Here is a 20072-nt window from a genome sequence, read left to right on the forward strand (position 1 = left end):
GTCGTTAGCATCGCTTTAATTTTTCCTCCAACTTCGTTTATCCTTCGAGATATCCTTGTCATAAATTTGGTTTATATTCACTGTGATGATCCTTAAAATTCAATTTGTATACAGTGGAGATTTTATGATACAGTTTTAAAAGCCTAAAGGGCAACAATATATGCCTTATGCTCTCATTTAAACCTAATAGTTTTATGATTGCTTTTATAATGATAGAACAGGTTTATAGAGTATTTTATCAAGACATTAATAAAAAATTGCTAATGCAGTTTATGATTGATGTATAGAACAGTTTTATGGTGGGATTGAGAACTACTTTAAATTTAATTTTAAAACAAGACAGTTTTGACTTCTCGCCAGACTGCTAAAGGTTTTTAAAACAGCGAAAAGGTGAACTGCTTAACATTTTACACTGTGAAAGGCTGTATTTAAACTAAATTGATTATTCATTGCCATTATAAAACCATCATAAATCAGAGTGGATGCCAAATGATTGCTACTTGGGTAGGGTGGGTCATCATGATCATTTTTTCAGAACAATGTTTTTTTGGTTCCATTTGGGATCCCAAACAACTGTACAAATTTTGGAGACGATTGGTTGTAGCCCGGCATTTCGCATTGCGTTTGAAATGTGTATGGAAATTAGTATGGGGAAATATACTTTTGTGCATTTTCTTTCCTAGAGACCACAATGTAAACATACTAACTCGACAAGATGAGAAACACCGAAATTATTTCAGTTTGAAGCTATACTTCCATTGAAATGAGTAAGGGGGCCGAGGTATAGTAAGCCCTCCTTTCTAACAACGCTTATTGAACAATTGTTTTTGATTAATTCATCTGAACATACCAAATCGATAAGATAAGAAACTCCAAAGTTATTTCAGATTGAAACTTTACTTTTATTTATATGAGTAAGGGAGTGAGGGTGTAGTAAGACCCCTCCGCCTTCCCCCTCTCTAATAACGCATATGATATAGAGTAATTATTTTTGAATAAATAATCTCATCATACCAAATCGATAACATAAGAAATTTCGAAATTATTTCAGTTTATAATCCGACTTTCATTGGTACACCGGCACAGTTGTTTGGGACCCCAAATGGAACCAAAAAACGGTTGTTCTCGCTTGATGATGCCAAGTTTGCGTTTTTACATACAACGGTGACCCACCCTAATGGACACTCACACCATGCTGCCCATATAAACTATAGTATGAAGCATCTTTTGGATCCGAAGTTCCATTTCTGCTCTGTGGTATGATTGTACTTGCCACACAATTATACCAATGCATGATACCGAAATCGAAAGCTTTCAATTAATAACTGTGAATGTGCATCTAGAACACTAAGTTGCTAATAAGATTGAAATGCGCACAAAGAAGAAGTGTCAAACAGAAATTTTTCAACCTCTTCTTATATCTTACAAGTAGTGTTTCCTACCCGGGACGTCCCGGGAAATTTATCAACATTTCCATTTCCCGGGAATTTGCTTTTGTACATAAACCATGCTAAACATAAATGTATACTAAAAATGACCACACACAACCCAGGAAATGTACTTAATTGATTTAACTAGGGAATTTCGAAGAACCTGTCCAGAAGATCCAGCAGCCACTTCTGGAGGAAATTTCCGAGAAAAGTCAAAAGCAATTTCCAGAGGAACTTTGATAAAAGTTCCCGTGGAAATTTGAACACACTTCCCGGTGATGCCAGATAGACTTTTGTGGAAGTAGGAAGAAACTTCTAATCGAAATAAATAAACTTCCAATCGAAACCGGTAAACGCTTCCGGGGCAAACCGGGAGAAATTTTCGGGGGAAACTGAAAGAGTCTTCCAGGAAAAATTGAAACAAACTTTAGGGAGTCAGAAGCTCAACAAGCAAATGCAGTCACAAGGACTTCTGGGGAAAACGGAACAAAGTTTCAGAATAATTCAGAAGAATCTTCCGTAAGAATTCAGAAGGAACTTCCGAAAGTTTGAAGAAACTTTCGTTGAAACGATGGAAGAAATTTTTGGAGAAAGTTTGGAGAAACTTTTTGGGGAAAGATGGAAGATTCTTCCAGGGCAAACTGCTAAAAAAAAGTTAGATTAGTATATCGTGCACTTTTCAATAGTATAGTGGTCAGTTCGCTTTCAGCTGTGGACGGGCACAGCAGCATTTGTTCTCGGTGTCGATAGTGCAATCGGCAGTCTGTTTTTCGACCAAGCTATTGTGTGTTGCGCACATTGTTTATCCGCAGTTAGCTAGCCGTGTGTGGAATCCTGTGGATAGAATCAATAATGAATTGAAGTTAGAAGTTAAAAACACCATCAAATTTAGCTTTGGCGATGGAGCTAGAAAACCGTCGATGGGCGAAATTATTAATTTCGCGAAGACTCTGGATGCGGATTCTATGCAGATGGAAGCGATATACAAGGTAGCGAAGGAGAAATCCTTGTTTATTGAATTCAAGGTCGAAGAGGCATTGTGTCACACATTGATGAATAACAGTGAACAATTAACTTTCCGTTATGACGATGGAAAGGCAGTAGAGGTACACATGTTGAATGCGGATGAATACATTCAGTATGTCAGAGTGTACGATCTGCCTCCTGAAGTGCCTGACAAAAACCTAGCATTGGTGCTGGGGAAATACGGCAAGGTAAAACGTGTGGTTAGGGAGAAATTTCCTCCCGAGTTAGGTTTTGATATATACACTGGCATCCGCGGTGTATATATGGATGTTAAGAAGGAAATTCCTACATCACTGCATTTCCTCAACCGTAAAGGAAACGTGTTTTATCCCGGGAACAAGAATGTGTGTTTTGTTTGCAAGATTGAGGGGCACCAGATGAATTCTTGCCCAAAGCGGAAACCTCGCAGGAAGCTCGAAAAACAACAAACGACGGATACGGAAAAACGTGACCCGGACGAAGCCCAAAGTGTTAGCAGCGTGGATACCTGTACATCATATGCGGGTGTTTTAGCCGGCGATGCTTCAGCGGATGCTATTGAGGTGTTTGATGGAAGAAGAACAAGAAGCAGCAAGAGGAAGTCAGCTTGAAACCGAAAGCCATCCATTGTTCTTGATCGCGAAGAAATTGAAAACTGCTATTGAAACACAGAAAACGGAAGAAAGAAGAAAACTGCGGCCGCGAGAGAAAGTTAACACCAAACAACCGGCTTCTAGGAAAAAATGAACTAATTTTATAAACTCTTTTATTTCAAATTAATAAAAAACTGTAAGAATCGACTCCGTAAAGCTAACGCGTTTGAGCCTTACAAATAAATTAATGGATAAAAAAAATAGTATAGTGAGCTTCTCCTCAACCCTCACTATTCAATTCTCCTAAATCTTCACCTTTCAAATCCATACATTTTGTGGTCGAGTGGATTGCTAATACTGCGAACCAACGGTAATCTGACCTTTTTTAATCTGAACACTTTTTAGTTTGAACCCCGCTAATCTGCACGTCGTGCAAACTAAAATTTACTCAAACGTCATTTAGCACATGGAATGGAGAAAAACGAAATTGAACGATGCGAAACGAAATGCAGAATCAAAACAAAACAGCAAATAAGGCTAACAGACTCTCACTTTTCTGATGGTCGTAGGGTTACTTGAAATCCCGTTAATATGCACGAAGTGTCGTTTAAATTAACGGGGATCCACGGTATAGCAGTTTAAAGTAATTGTTTACATAATTGCATCATTGACCCTTTTCACATGTTTATCTAGATTTGTGACTTTTAAGAATCGACGAGATCGTAGATTTAAAAAAAAAAACACAGAAGGGAAATGAACCAGTCGTACTGAAAATCTCGATGACAAAAACAAAGAATCGGATTAATTTTTCAAGAATTTTGAGCTGAGGAAAATACTCAAAATGTCCTAATGATCTTAGATTAAAATAAAATTATGGACCCTGTAAGATTGTCAGAGTTCTAACAGTTCGAATAATTTTCCATTCTGTCTAGAATGCCTGCGGAATTTTGAGGACGGTTCAAAAAGAAATGATGTGTTAAGGAAGATTCGAAATTTTAAGGAGTTCTTACCAGAATTCCGAAATAATTTTGGTCCCAAGGAATTCTTGCTTGAATACAAATGAATTTCTGGGTAGAGGAAATTTTTTTTTAATAGAATTCTTAGGTTCTTGTTAGAAGAATTCCAAGGGAGTTTTGCGGAGAACATCAAGGAGAAATTCTAACAGATTCTGAGAAGAATTGTATTGGGCTCGTGAGGAGAATAGCTGGTGAATTTTAATGAAAATTCCGAGAGTTATGCTGAGAATTCAAAGAAAATTACAAATCGAATTTAAAGAGTGTTGAAATAGTGTCAATGGAATATGTGCTGAGGAAGATTCTTAAGAAAACTTTACGGGAATTTCGAGAAAAATTCCAAAGGAATCGTATTGAGCAGTTCCAGGCTAAATAGCAAAAAAAAAATTATTTTCAGTTTTGACCTTCTCCGATTTGCATGAAACTTTGCAAAATTGTTTGTTATCATTCCCATTTGAACAAAAGATCAGCCATTTTAATTCTCTCAAAAAAATCGTGTGCGTGATCAGAGATGTTATATGATTGAACACCAGGCCTGCTGGGATGAGAGGTAATCACGCTTACCACTACACCACTGGCGCCGATGAGTAAGATACTTAAAAATTTACCAAAAACAATAAAACAACACATTTTGGTCAAACCTTTTGTTTATAAATTTTTGCATAAGAAACGATTTTGCAAACCTTTAAAATATATTGTTTTCTGTGCAAAATTTCTCAAAGAAAAATTTAAACAAAATGATCAAAAATGTGTTTAAAAGTTGTTGTTCTATGACTTTTGATAATTTTTAAGTGACCAACATAAAAATTTCACAGAAGATAGCATTTCATAAGCTTTTTAATGAAAAATGTTGAATAAATATTCATTAGGATAATTTTTAGATATTTAAGTTTTAAACATTATTTTTGGTTGCTTTACTCAAAATTTCTAGAATTTTTTTACCGTACATAATTTTCATGAAAACAATTATTTTTTCCTACAACATTGTCTCGGACGTCATTTCGATTGGAAGTTACGATTTCAAGTTAAGATTTGTTGAAAAATATAGAATACGCCATTTTATTTTATTTTTTAATTGATTGACCATAACAAACAATTATGCAAAATTGCTTGCAAATCGGAGAAGGTCACGACAGATGTCATTTGGCATGGAACTGCTCTATTCTGCGGTAAACTCCAAGACATCTTTAAAATAAATTTTGAGGAATGTCTCAAGGAAGTTCAGAAGAGAATTCCAACGATTTCTGAGAATAATTCAGAACTAGTTCTGATGATATATTTGACTAGAGTTCAAAGAAAATATTATTATAAAATTGGGCCAAAAAGATAAATTTGGTTAGAACATCTTAAAATATGTAAATGTAACGTTGCTCTTAGGACTACCTACGCTTGCATGTGATCACAATGTACTTCGTATGCATGGCTAAAGATCGCGTGTAACCCTCGTTTATTCACATAAAAGTGTGTTCAAACTTTTGTTTGCCTGTGGACATTTTTAAAAACGTGCTTTTGCTACTATTTAATGCACTTAACTTAACAGCACTATTTAAATAAAACAACTGGTTAATATTATCTACACTTCCCTAATAAAAATTGTATGGTTAATTTGCTTAACGATGTGTTCTGGGTATCATCCAAACCATTTGTGGAATAGTTCAATGATTTGAGTTATCATTCGTTTATGGTTATTTTTTTAGGGTTTACTCCACGAGTTCAAGAAACATATGCTAGTCATCATTTTCTGTATATTCAAATTATTTGCATCAATAAACATTTTTCAATTTTAGCCCAATGTCACCCCGATTTACGGTACCTGAATCTTTTCCATGGTTTCCAAGACTTCTTTTTTTTAATTCTCTAAATTTCTGTGGTCTACCCTGCAGCGCTTATGGTTTTGCTGAACTGCTCTCAAGTTATCTGAAGATTTATCAGATTTCTTTGAACATCTTCTAAGTTTTTCTGATGTTCCTTGAGTCTTTCTGATATTGCCTTGGACAATTCGGAAGTTACCGTTCGTACTGGCGACAACGCTCTGATGAGACAACGAAACCCTACCCCCAAGCTCCTCCCCTGATCCTATCCTTCGACAATGTACCTCTCTAACCTCGGGTAAGCCGCCAGTATTCGACCCAACTCCTACTAGACATAGAATTAAGTGACTTTTGTTACAAACAAAGCATAATGAACAATCGGCTCCGTAAAGCTAACGCGATTCTGCCTTCCAAATAAACGAACTAGTTAAAAAAAATTGAAAGTTCTGTGAACTTTTCTTGACTTTCTCTTCTGTCCATTTTAACTTTTGTATAGATTCCAATCAACATTTTTTGTTAATTTTCCTGGGTTTCTGTTTCTTGGTACTGGAGTTTTATTATGATAACTGAAAGACATAATTAAACTACGAAACAAGAAGTGTACAAACTCTGATAAAGCCATTCTGAGAAAGTCAGAAAGCAGTCGATAATCTCGGAGAACTTTTGAGAGCATCAAGGAGAACTGATGAAAAGAAGAAGCTGTGAAGTTATGACAAATTAGTTAGGAGAATTCTAGTTTTAGAGTTTTAGAGTTCAGAGAAGATCGGTGAACTTCCGAGAGATTTATAAAACCTCGTAGATATTCAGCGATCATCTATGGAGGGGACCAGGGCTACTTCAATATATTTTAAGAGAGGTTCAGGGATTATCCGACAAGAGCATGGATGATCTGAGAAGATCTTAAAAACTTCACGTGTCTTTGCAGAATTTCAGATAAGTGCCTAGAAAGGTCGTCTTTAATTGTAGTATTCACAAGTTATTTTAAAATAGCTACATGTGAGCTTATGACTGTATAATATTAGCTATTGACAAATTGGATTCTTTATATAGGCGTTCATGGATTTGTTCCATCACTCGTTGATTATTTTCCCTCACAAGAAACCAACGTAATGGACTCTATTATCTCTATTATGCTATTATCCACAGACAATCGCCCTCCTGGTGCTAGCGGTGGCCCTGGTGTCCGCCGTACCCGCCGTCCAGGACGAGTCCCTCTTCGCCAACCCCGTCGAGGGACAGGGAGTGGACGTCATCAACCCCCAGGACCCACAGGCCTTCCTCGCGTGGCGCAAGCTGAAGCGTCTGCTCTTCCTGGGCTAATCGGATGACCATCAAACAACAAGCAATCACCATCGCCATATCAATATCCGATTGATCAGTATTTTATTTTCCCCACGTACCATCTACCTACGTCTACACACGGAACGATAATATTTCATCGAATAATGTACTAGTGTTAAGTTTTTTGCTTTGCGCTTTTGCGCCCATTTTAAACCCTTACCGGCTTCTTCCTGTGGCATGATGGATTCAAATTTTGCGTTCAAAGCAATATGGAATCCGTGGCCACAGCGGATGGAAGCGGGTAGATCACAAAAAAGACAGTTGATTTTTTTAAACTGATGAATAACCATGAAATAAACGTTATTGTTAACCAAAAGCTAGTCGTTGTTGAGTTCATTTGCCTTATTTCTTATTAATTTTGTGGAACTATAAGCGGATTTCGGAGAAAATAATTCAAATTTAATAAGTTGGTAGATAACAGGAATTTTCGAAGAGCAATCAATTCTACTGACCATGCATTTTTGTTTGATTTTTTTTATTATAAAAGAAGTCGAAAGAAGTTAAGCTATCCTATTAATACTTCATTGATATTATGTAAGATATTTAGGAAAATGTTGCATTGTTGTACGTTTAGTTTTTAAATAAATCAAAACACACTCTCGACTAGAATACCAAACCGGTCAGGTCAACCCACCTCACACCATTTGCTTCTTCGTGCCGGCCTTGCAGCAGAACGCATAATAGGTCGTACTGAGCAATGTGTAGACGCTCATCCCGAAGGCACCCCCAATGGCTCCCACCACATTTGGCACCGGGTACACTTGCCAGGGACGATCCCAATCCAGCGGAGCCACTACCGATGCTCCCCAGGCACCCAAAATCACCCCGATGCAGTTGTTCTTCAGCAGCTTCAAATAGCCATTGGCCAACGGGGTACGCAGCTCTAGCGTTTCCGTGAACAGTAGCTGAAGCGTTTCCGTATGTCCAATGAACAGAATGACGGGGAAGATGGTCAACGTGGTCAGTGTCAATGCCAGGGAGGTAGTTTCCTCATACTGATCCAGAGGTGCGCCCAGAATCAAGCATATGAAACCATAGAACAGCATGGTGAGCAGGAAGACCAACAGAGCACCGATCAGTTCTCTGACGGGGGAAGGTCGCTTTGTTTGGTTCTTCGGAAGCCTACTACCGGGTTGACCTAGCCCACTACTAGTGCCGCTGGCTGACGACGATTTGGCGAGCCCCTCCAGTTGGAACGCATTCCGAACGTAGTAATCCTTCAGCAGTTCGATACCCGGAAGTAACAGTAACACATACGACGACCAACACTTACCGATGTCGTACAGCTTGTCGGCGTAGATTACGAACGCGAAAAAAGTGGCATTCAACGCGATCGACAACACACTGCTGTTGATGTACAGCTTGGTCATCGGTGAAAAGCGACCGCATTCGACCGGCATCGCTAAGCTGATAAAAAAAAAAGGAAATTTTAAGTGATTTTTCATTTACAACACAATGCAGACATACCTGTTTGTGTTTTACACAACCAGCAAGCTTGAAAACGATTGAATTTCAGTGATAAATTGTAAAAAATCACGGACGGCTCTAATTTTATTGTTTTTGTTTACACAATCCGACACCGATTTGACACCAATCGACTGATAAGGTGGGCGGGATATAAGTTGAACCAATTACCGATCCCGCCCTTATTATTTACTTCTGTTGCGAGCTGTCAATTCTTTCCATTGTTATGATTCGGATTTGGGTGAGTTGGACTGCGGTCGGTAATTTTTACGTGAAAAATTGTGAAAAATTGTGAAAAATTAGTGTTTTTGTCCTGATTTTTCGCTAGAAGAAACGCATAATCCATTCTGCTTGCGTACGTATCGATCGTTTGATATAGGCATCGAAAAAAGCGCCGAAAATACGGATTTAAGTTGGGCAGCCAATCAGACGAGTGAAACTCCTATGTAAGGTAAGGAGACCGGTAACGGCCGGTCACTTAAATGCTACAAAATATACGAAAGGCTGAATGACAAAACATAAGTATAAACAGTGAAGTTCAAATTCAATGTATGATTCTCAAAGTCATAGTAGGGGAAATGGATGTAATGCCGGCCTAAAGGCCCCTGATTTGGGCCCATACATAAATTCAGCAATCGACTAAATTTTAAAGAGCGACCAAAAATATCCATTAGTACCGTCTCAATGACGCGTTGATCTAGTTAAAATTGATAAATAGCAGATTTTTAGCGATAGGCCCAATCTTAGATCCATAGGCCAACATTAGAACCATTTCCGCTATTTAAGATTTTTGGCGTTGCATGATTCGGTGACACCCGGGCGGATGGTTTGGGTGTCACCCCCTAACCGTCAACATTTGTTCACCGCCTTTTATCTAGGAATGGGCGTTTTGAAACAAAAAATCGATGTTGTCGAATCGATTCTAAAACTGACTATAAAATCGATCCTCTAAAATATCGAAGAAAAAAAAATCGATTCGAGTAAAATCGATTTTTTTAAATATTTGAATTATGCTTTATAATCTTCTATTAGACGAAATATTCCTCTTCCTGTTGTTTTAGTGTATGTGTGTGAGCATTTATTTGTATAAAACCAATTCACAAAAGCAATTGCACTCTATTTAAATATTGAAACCGAATTATTAAGAAATATTGCGAATATTTAGCTTCACAGTTAGAAATACCTAATTTTACATGTGACGGAATCCATCTTTGACAAAAAAGATGAGACGTAAACAAACATGTAATGTAAAATTAAATGTTCCGAGACAGAAAAGTTCGTTACTCGACGAAAAATACGTTTTATTGAGTTGAATTTCACGTCTATTATGACACAATTTTATGTCAAAATTGACGCTCGTATATGTCAAGCTCAGAGCACCTAAATTTACATGATTTTTTCTAAGTGCACTCCAAAAAATCTTCACGTTGATGCTACGTGAAAAATCACGTAACCCCTTAAACACCCCACTTCAATCATTTTCACGTGCCGCAGATCAATGTCAAATGTAATTTTGATAAAATTTACGTGATTTTCATGTCGGTTGATACTACGGGAATTTCACGTAAAAAGAATGTGATAAGCATGTACACTCTACAAAGTATACACGTTCAACCTACGTGAAAAATCAAGTAGCCATTACGATTACTTCAACTTCCATTTTTACATGATGGTAGTGAAATTGACAAACATACCATGTAATGTTCACTGGAGCTGATGATGAAAGTGCTTACGTGAAATGGGTTTACGTGATTTACATGTATGAAAAAGTTATTCAATATGGTGTCGACTTCATTAGAGGAAGAGTTGCTCTCATTTTTGGATTTCCTAACACTAACACTGCATAAACTAGAAGGTGTTTTTATACTATTTTACATCATTCGAAGACCGCGCAAATAATTGTATTTATTTAGATTTCAGAGGCTGGAATCAATATCATAACTCTGAATAAGAAAGCGCAAACAGATATTGCATCAGAATGGTCCTGATCAAAGATTTGAGGCAACGAAATGTTCAGTGTTAATTTTGTAATGGCAATAGAGAAATGCTTGACGTTTAATTAAAAAATCTAAAAATGATTAAAAATTATTTTCTTGGTATTTTTAGATCCTGTAAACGTTGCTTCAAGATCACGTAAACATTCCATTTCAATATTAGTAAAAATCACGGAACGTAAACGTAATATTAACAATAAATGTCAGTAAATATCATTTAAAAATCACGTAAACATTGCGTGAAAATCTATTCCAAGTTAAGTGGAAATCACGTAAAATTTACCTTACTGTTCACGTTGACCACTAAATGCGAATATTTTTGGCTACATGACATTAACGTAAATGTTACGTGAAAAGTAGTATGGACGAAAGCTACCTATGTTTTCACGTAGATCGGACGTGCATATTTTTTGGAGTGTGTGTTATTCAACTTCAACTCTATATCTGAGCTTTCAAAATCTTCTGTACACACTTAGAAATTTTCAAAGAAATCTGTAAAATTTTACCGAAATCTCAACAGCTGAACGTTCGGTAAACAGTTTCGCAGATTTCCTGTAATGTTTCACAATTATCTGTGAATTTTTCACAGATATCTGTAAATAATTACAGGAAAACTGTAAAATTGTTTACCGAACGTTCAGCTGTTGAGATTTCGGTAAAATTTTACAGAAATCTGTTAAATAATCTTAGTGTGTAGGTATTAAAACTCACCTTTCCAATGTTTTTTGTATCAAGGAGTGCGTGTTTTTTTATGCAAACAAAATCAGCTGGATGAATTAGAAAGAATGGGTCCAAAGTACACACAACATAAAAAGTAACAAACAAATAAAGCCCAAGATTGAAAGGGTGTTTAGCAAAATTTGAGGACGATGAAATTAAAGTCGCTTGATTTTAAATAAAAACATATTTTTGGGATAGTGAAATACCATTTTGTTAATCATTTTTATCAAGAATTCAATGATAACATTTTATTCAACATAACACGGAGAACAAATTATAGCAGACGCAATTATTTTTCCGGTCAAAATAACTATATTGTTCAATTGTTTTAGAGATAACCCGAAACTATAGTTGATTTGACTATATATAGAGGGCAACAACTATAGTCCATAGTTGGCTCCTCGATTGGTTCAACTATATTTTTCAGTAGATGGACAAACGTCAAACTTCCAAATACAACTATGCTTTAGTTGATTCAAGAAAACTATTGTTAGGGAAGCAAAATTTTACAATGTTTATTAAACGAACTGCTCTTCATTATCGACAAACTTCCTTAATGTTTTGCTTCTTTATCGATCTCAAAAACACAACTGCAAAATCAAAAAAAAAGGTGAACTAAGAGTTGAACCGTGTTCATCTGCGTGAGAGCCAGCTATCTTATTGCCTGCTCTACGCATCACAAGGTAAAAGTATGTGGATTTATGATGATCATTTGAAACCAAATTATACAATTAAATTACATTTCGACAGTGAGCATGCATAAGGGCGAATACGCGATGATCGATTCTCTTCATCGATTTTCTCTTTGCATTGCTACAGTTAATCGAAACAATTTTCTAGAATTTGTTCAATGCAGAGTAGTAACAGGTTGTATTGGCTATCAAAAGCAACAGCAAACGCACCGAGAAACGTTAAATCTAGCGAGTTATTAACAAAAGAGAAAATCGACGAAGAGAATCGATCATCGCGTATAGGCCCTTATGCATGCTCACTGTCGATTTGACAGTTGTTATAATTGATCAAAGTTATAGTTGAATTGAGTATAAGATGAACAGTTGAATCTTTTAGGTAGATATTATTGAGTTGACGATCAAATTAATGTTGGAATATCTATAGGTTTCTTTCAAACAACAATATTTTTCCATGTGAAAGTAACTATTAGGATTGTTATCTTAACTTAACGAATTTGTTCTCCGTGAATCAACAACAACATAAAAAGAGTTCGGCGATTTTATTTTCTCCTTTGGTAATTTAGGCGTTTTGTTTTTTTTTAATGCTTTATAAAAAAGTTTAAATGAGTAAAAAATCGATATCAACTTTGAAAAATCGATTCTGTCAAACATCGAACAGAAAAAGATCGGATGAAAAAAATCGATTTTTCGAGGCAAAAAAATCGATTCTGTAAAAATCGCATCGACATCGCCCATTCCTACTTTTATCAAAATTTTTGAAGCTTTGCTTAAGATGAGGTTAAAGGTAAAATAAAGTCAACCCTCCTCATTTAGAAAATGTTAAAGATTGTACACCTCAAGGGGTAGGGCACTCCGCACAGTGTGCCAAAGTACTACTTGGGCACACTCATGGCACTGTTTGGCACCCATGGTTTGAAATAATTTCGATCTTTAAAGTTATTGGCAATGCTGTATTATTTCTATGCCTACGCAGTGCACAAGTCTCAAAATGTTATTTATTCATTGTTGTTGACATTTTTTTTAAATCGTAACCGTGAATGTCCGTCAAAGCCCGCCATAGACCCATAGAGGTAACTCTACCCTAATAAAAATGGTATGGTTAATTTGCTTAACGACGTGTTCGGGATATCATCCAAACCATTTGTGGAATTGTTCAATGATTTGGGTTATCGTTCGTTTGTGGTAATTTTTTATTAGGGTAAGTCTAGAAGGTCCTGAAAAAACGTGCTCAACTTTTTGGCTCAGCTCTGATGGTACTCTCTTCGGTCCCAAGCTAATCGATGAACCCCTCAAAACATAGGAAAATCCACGAACCCCTTATTTTATCTGTCAAATTTTCATAGCTAATCAAAACAACCATCGTGTAGTACTAGAATTTTGACTAGAATGGGGTTCTTTAATTGATTTGCTTGGGACCAATAGGTTAGTCAAATAGTGAGCAAATTTAAAATCCTTAGTTTCCACCGGCTGCTTTTGTGGTGCTAGAAGAAAAGATCTTAAAATATGATTTTATTTTGAAGTTCAAGTGATACGAAACATCATTTTTACGACCTTCCTACCAGTGATTTCACGAAAATGACGCACTAAATGTCAGATTTATCAAGCTATTTTCTCGAGGATCTTAAAAGAAAAAAAAAATATATCAAAATATTGTTTCACGGAAAAGCTCGAGTAGTAGGAAACGTCATTTTGAACTGCTCGAATTATGTTCTAAGGAATCGAACAGTTCTAAAGAAATTCTCTAGAAATTCTCATGGGAATACTAAGGGAATTTTCCGAATTTCCGAACTGAATTTCCATGCCATTCTCAAGACAATTCTAGGATTATTTCTAAGTGTATAGTGTGAATATTCCGAGAAAAATAGTTTTTTTTTTTTTAATTTAAAGAAATTAGCGCAAATTCACGAGGAATTATTAAAGATTAGTGAATTGTGGAGTTTTCTAGGGAGAAACCCAGGAATATTTTAGGTTAATTCTGAAACGGTTAAGGGTCATGCATCGGTTGGCAGTGTTGAGAGCTCCCCAGAATAATAGCTTCAAACAACAACAAAGTTGAGAGCAGGGGCATTCGTACAAAAAGTGTTTCGTTTCGAGATGCGCAATGTGGCCCCAGGCTGCTGACCGGGCTGAGAATAGAAGAGATCGTAAAACGAACCTAAATTGAGGAGCTGTATGCTGAGCCTGTCCAAAACAAAATTCAATAGAGGCAGTGGCAGAATCCATAGCTTTATCAGGGGGAATGCAAGAAGTTCTCTGGTTTATACAGTTAACACTCCGAACACGATGCCTCCGGTAAAATGTGTAACGACAAACTTGTCATGTTTGAAAAATCATACCTCAGCTATTTATTGATCAATTTTAAATCTATTTTCACCATTTGAAACTACAGACATTTAAAGATTTATTTGGTATCAATAGATTTAAAATGTGTTGATAAACAACTGATCAATAATATTTCAAACATTGCCGATTTACCGTTACACATTTTACCGGAGGAATCGTGTTCGGAGTGTTAATGCGTGAAAGCTGTTTGAAGACTCTAGAACCGGAGAAATTCAGCTCAACAATGAAGCACATTGCTACGAAGATCCATTTCGTAAGGGATCAATGATAGCCGATCTTCTAACCTTCTACCCGTATTTCGAACAGCGAAACTCTCACAGCTGGTTGAACTGATCTGCGTCGTCTTGGAGGGATTGGAGTTCAGACTAAGTGGTCCATTGTAATCTGATAAAACCGTTCATGGTTATTCTATGTTGCTCATTTTGGTTTCAAAATTGCTGCTAGAAAAAAAATCTTAAGACACTCGAACAATGTGATTAATATAAATGATGCTAACCTTTTAAACTAATAAGTAAATCTAGCAAACTATGTTTCAATATAGCTAAGAACGCAGGAAACAGAAATATCAAAAGCCTTTAACGACTACTTGCCTTTCATCGTCAATCCGAAAAGCATCATGATTCACTTGACCGGCCAAAACCTAACCTCGAAGGAGGTCATCCAGAATATCTTCTCGCCGACCGTCGGAGCAATCATCTCCCCCCAGGCCGAAGAACTATGCCAGAAGAACAATCTATCCTTCGTCGAAATGTTGCAGCCTTTCCTAAAATTGTCTTCGGATGGTAAGGACGCCTCAATTGCCTGTAATTACTTTACCGATACCCACATTTCAACCATTTCAGCGCACTTCCGCGACACCGCCGGTACGAGCGTGTCCATCAAGGGTCTCCGTGTCAACGTGTGCGATGTCAACTGGCGACCGCCGCAGACGATTCTGGCGAAAAAGATGCTCAACGAATCGGTTACGTCGAGCGTTGGTGAAAAGCTACGGCCAATCAAGCTGGAAGATGGGACCTTCGTGGACATTCCCGTGTCGGAACCATGGTTCGAGCAGTGGCGTGAAACGTTTCTGACCGTGCAATTTCCTTCGGATCATGAGTTCACTAGACACTTGCTCTGTTCGCTGATCGTTGTGTCCAGTATCGATTTGAATCCGCTGGAGGTTGCCGGTCAGCTGACGAAAAAAATCCAAATGATGCAAAACATCACGCCACCGCGGCTGCCAAAGTGGTTCTCTACCGATTCGCTGAACTGCTACGTCATGCTGCATGACGGTTGTTCCGGAGATATTGGGAAGTAAGTGTTAAGGCTTATTTGTTCGATTAAAGATGCTATTGATGAACATTGTTTCTAGAGCTCAGCAAGCATTTGAGGGCCTTAAATCGACCTACGGTGACCACAAATGCTTTCTGTTGCAAATTAACTCCCATCAGGGACCGCCGATGGACTGTCCTGATCCATGGTTGCGTTATCTGAAGAAACATCAGCGTGCCGAACCAACCACAGCCGATATAGATAGCGCACCGAAAACTCCTCAGGATGCAGCATCGGTAACGTCAATGCCGATTACGGTTCAATCGATGTCGCTAACTCCTGGAGGTAGCAGTACGGCTTCCGATTCGGGAATCATCATCGGCGAGGTGATTGCACATCCACTTAGTCCGGTGCAGGAAATCGGGATAGAACTACAGGAGACTTCCAGTCTGACGTCCAGCATCGACAGTCTTTCGCAGCAAACGATCAACCCGAATGTTTGGACAGTGGAAAGTGATGCGGATATTGCTCATGGTACATTCCTAACTGCTGGGGACTTGGAAAACTTGAAGCATTTCGTGCAGGACTTTGCCGTACGGGCGTTGATTCCGTACGTTGAAAAGCTGGTGGGGGTGTTAAATGATTCAATCTCGAACAAAAAGGGCGTCAGTCGTTCGTTACTTAGCGCTACCAAGCGATGGTTTGTGACCAATAAACCCGGTACGAACACCAATCAAAACGCAGTTGTTTACACCAATGAATCTACCGAACTGCAAACCAGGAAGCTGGGAGACCTCTACTTTATGTTTGGCCATTATTCACTAGCCTTCCAAGCATACCATCAAGCAAAGCGAGACTTCAATGCCGATTCCGCTTGGCAGTACTATGCAGGAGCACTAGAAATGGCAGCTCTCGCAGCGTACATGCAAGGTACTGCTAATCGTAAAACGTACGACTACATGGAGGAAGCTATCGTCACCTACTTGAACAGTTGTAAGATGCCTCAGTTTGCCACCCGGGCTACCTTACTGTCGATAGAGTGTCTCAGGGCGGCCAAACTCTACAACGAAGCCGCTAAACAGTTGATCCGAATGACCAGTGAAGATTCGGATCTACGTTCAGCACTTCTGCTAGAGCAAGCCGCCTACTGCTTCCTTTTAGCTACGCCTCCGCAGTACAGAAAGTATGCATTCCATTCGGTACTTGCTGGTCATCGATTCTCGAAAGCTGGCCAAAGAAAGCATTCATTCCGAACGTACAAACAAGCGTATCAGGTATTTGAAAATCGCGGCTGGAGTTTGGCCGAAGATCACATCCAGTATACCATCGGAAGGCAAGCCATCAACTTGAAGAAGCTGGAAGAAGCAAGCAACTGTCTGGCTCATCTTCTGAGACCTTCCAGTCTTCAGAGTGCTTCCCAGCAAGCGTTCTTCCTGAAAGATTTTCTCGCCACACAGAAAGCATTACTCGCCAAAAGCGATGCAAACGATATCCTAACAATCTCTCTTCCGAAGATCGTTCAACCCATGACCCGAGTTCTGGTTACGTCTCAACCTCCGGTGGCCAATCCTCTGCTCATCCCTGCCACGAACTTAACCATTTCGTCTAGTCTGCTGGAAGAGAACATCTGGAACAAAATGGAGGAGATGTTGGTGCAGAGTGCATCAAAGAAATCTATCATGATTTTCAAACCCAGCAAATCGCTGTTTACCCAAGAATCGCACGCCTTGGATAATCCACGAAGCGTCCATGGCGAACCGATCGAGATCTCCTTCAACCTGGAGAACGCAATCAAACCTCCTATCACGTTCGAGTCCATCAACGTCCTGTGGGAATTCCGCAAGGAATCCCAGGAAATCTACTCCAATAAACCGCTTTTCATGGGCGAAGTCACACCGGAAGAGCGAAAAGAAATCGATAATGTCGTGACGACCATCTCGGTTGACTCCGTTGGCTTTGGAGAGTATGAAACTAAAACGGTTTCCCTTAAGATAACTCCCAGAAGTATCGGGCAGCTGAGGATTCTGGGAGTCGTAGGAAAAATCTCATCAAACACTGCAGGCAGTACGGAACCTGCCAACCTGTGGGGTAAGCAACTGTTCGAAGCTCTTCCGATTCGAAGCAACTCAAAGGATAACCGGCCGGCCCAGTTCGATCGCAAACTGGAAATCGAAGTACTTCCACCAGCTCCAGCGCTGCACGTTAGCTTCTCGCAGAGTCCAACGGAAGTCCTCGCCGGTGAGGTCATCCCAATCCAGATCCACATGACAAATGCCGGAGTTAACGTACTCAGCGACATCTACATCTGTATCGATAATCCGCGATTCGTGTTGGTGAATCCGGAAGAATCGGAAATTCCACTGTCCATTCTGCGGGATTTGCGCAACTTGGTTAACGAAAATCTGGGCAAGGAGAAGGAAGCACGGAAGCAGTACGTTTTCAAGGCCTTCAAGGATGGCGAAGGCAGCGTCATCAATCCCAAGGAAACCAAAACCAGTACCATCTGGTTGCAGGCTCCGTACGTCAAAGGGCAGAAGAACGTCAAGCTGTTGATCTACTATGGAATGCCGGTGGATTATCCGAAGCTCAAGTAAGTTGGATGGGTAATTTTTTATTCTCTATGAAAGGTATCAAGACAGTAATTTCGTCCTACAGGCATCGACTGGTCCGACATACCTGGAACTTCAATGTGAACGAATCGCTCCTTCTGGATGCCAATTGCAACGTTAGTAATCCGTTAACGAACGAGCTGGGCATCGACATCAATGTGAAAAACCTGAATCAAGTTCACCATCCACTGATGACGGAAATTTCGGTCAACGAGATCGTGCTGTACTGTTCGTCGTATCAGTTGAACCCACGGAAGATAGTTTGTGAGTATCCAAGCTCTTCGAACATCATCAGCCATCATCGCTCAGTTGCTTATTTCTCCCTTTCCCGTAGATATTAAAAATCCCGGCTATCAAAAGCACTTTGTCGAGAAAGTGGGCCTCAAAACGAACGAAACCCTTAGTCTTCGCTGCAATCTCCAGAAACGCCCAGAAGACGTGAAATTTGGAACCGATGTGCGGGAATACATCAGTGATAAGCTATCGACGATTTCCATTCGGGCACCCAAAGCCGAAATGATCAAATGTTTGCCAAGTTTCCACTCGACGGGAAGTTTCCTGATGAAGACCGAAACCAAATACATCCGTGTGTACGAGAGCACAAACAATGAAGAATTTAACCAGATTATTTCCAGCCTGGATCGACACATGACCGTCTGCGTGAACTGGAGTGGTCAGATAAACGATAATGGGTCATCACGACAAGCCTATGGGCAGCATTTCGTGCAGTTGAGGAATCTGTATGATGCGTAAGTGTGGTCTGGTTTCGGAAGATCTTTCAGGATGATGCTTAGTGTTTAATTTTTTTTTTCTTTTAGGGTATTTTGTCCACCCTCGGAACGCCATCAGCAGGTGATCTTCACTCATAATGAAGTGGTTTACAGTATCTACGATAATTTAGATGAGGTAATTCCCAAACCCGACGACGGACTGGACGATGGTTGGGGTGTTAACAATAGGTAAGACTGCACGAATTAAATTGATTTTTTTTTTGCTACATATTACTAATTTTTGTTTTCATAGTTTTGTGGCCCAACGATGTTTCCTGGAGGAAAATCTTCAGTCCGTGGAGTTGGTAGCATAAGTTTGAAATATTTAACTTTGCAATGCGATATGATATCTATTGTGATGAAACACTGTTTTAAGGTATGATTGCGTTATGTATTAATATATTAGCTGAACATATGCATCCTTTTGCGCGTTTATTTTTTTGATCCGATTTTTTCCTGTACCGTAGAGAAGATACGAATTCTATTGACGTCTAATTGCTGAAAGAGCATTTCAATAAATACAGTAGTTTTCACCCAAATTTCACGTAACCAATATGTATAAATCAGGTCTTATTTACGCAGATAATCGAAGCTGAATTTTGCACGGCCAGTAAAAGTTACGTGAAAATAGGGTGAATGAAAACCACCTATGTTCTCACGTTAATCCGACGTGAAGATTTTTTAGAGTGATGAGACACCTGCGATGTGGTTAAGTTAAGCGACCACCGAGAGCACAAACAAAGCATAAATAGCGGAAAATTGGGCAAGATGGCCACAATTTGAACAGAACATAATTCTTTCCATACCCCTACAGAAGCTTCAAGACAATAATACAAGAACAATAATACAAATTAATTAATTAAAAAATTTAAATTTTGCAAGAATAATTTTCTACATAAGGGTTTTTCATAAACTACACTTTAGGGAAAGGGGGTGGTCTAAAACCTCCCAAAATTGGTCTACGTAGCTTATGAACAGCCTTATTGTCAGTCCTACAAACTTAAAATTTTTTCGCCGAGATTCCAACATCCGA

At 38.8% G+C, this 20072-nt stretch overlaps 2 protein-coding genes across 2 annotated transcripts; one reads left to right on the top strand and one right to left on the bottom strand.

Moving 5' to 3' along the window:
* Positions 1-7767: 7767 nt before the first annotated feature.
* Positions 7768-8746, bottom strand: PIG-F (phosphatidylinositol glycan anchor biosynthesis class F). The gene is made up of 2 exons (XM_065230699.1): positions 8661-8746; positions 7768-8600 (listed from the first exon to the last, which is right to left on the bottom strand). The coding sequence occupies exon 2, from the start codon at positions 8591-8593 to the stop codon at positions 7829-7831; it is 765 nt and encodes a 254-aa protein (XP_065086771.1). The 5' UTR covers positions 8594-8600; positions 8661-8746; the 3' UTR covers positions 7768-7828.
* A 152-nt stretch (positions 8747-8898) lies between these two features.
* On the top strand, positions 8899-19426 carry l(3)76BDm (trafficking protein particle complex subunit 8 homolog l(3)76BDm). Its single transcript, XM_065230387.1, has 8 exons — positions 8899-9108; positions 15019-15188; positions 15249-15702; positions 15761-18250; positions 18316-18533; positions 18604-19018; positions 19088-19228; positions 19293-19426. The coding sequence occupies exons 2-8, from the start codon at positions 15023-15025 to the stop codon at positions 19351-19353; spliced, it is 3945 nt and encodes a 1314-aa protein (XP_065086459.1). The 5' UTR covers positions 8899-9108; positions 15019-15022; the 3' UTR covers positions 19354-19426.
* Positions 19427-20072: the final 646 nt, after the last annotated feature.

This window comes from Ochlerotatus camptorhynchus, unplaced genomic scaffold, assembly GCF_037179485.1.
Source record: "Ochlerotatus camptorhynchus isolate MF236.1 unplaced genomic scaffold, CSIRO-AGI_Acam_v1.1 ptg000330l, whole genome shotgun sequence".
Lineage (NCBI taxonomy): Eukaryota > Metazoa > Arthropoda > Insecta > Diptera > Culicidae > Ochlerotatus > Ochlerotatus camptorhynchus.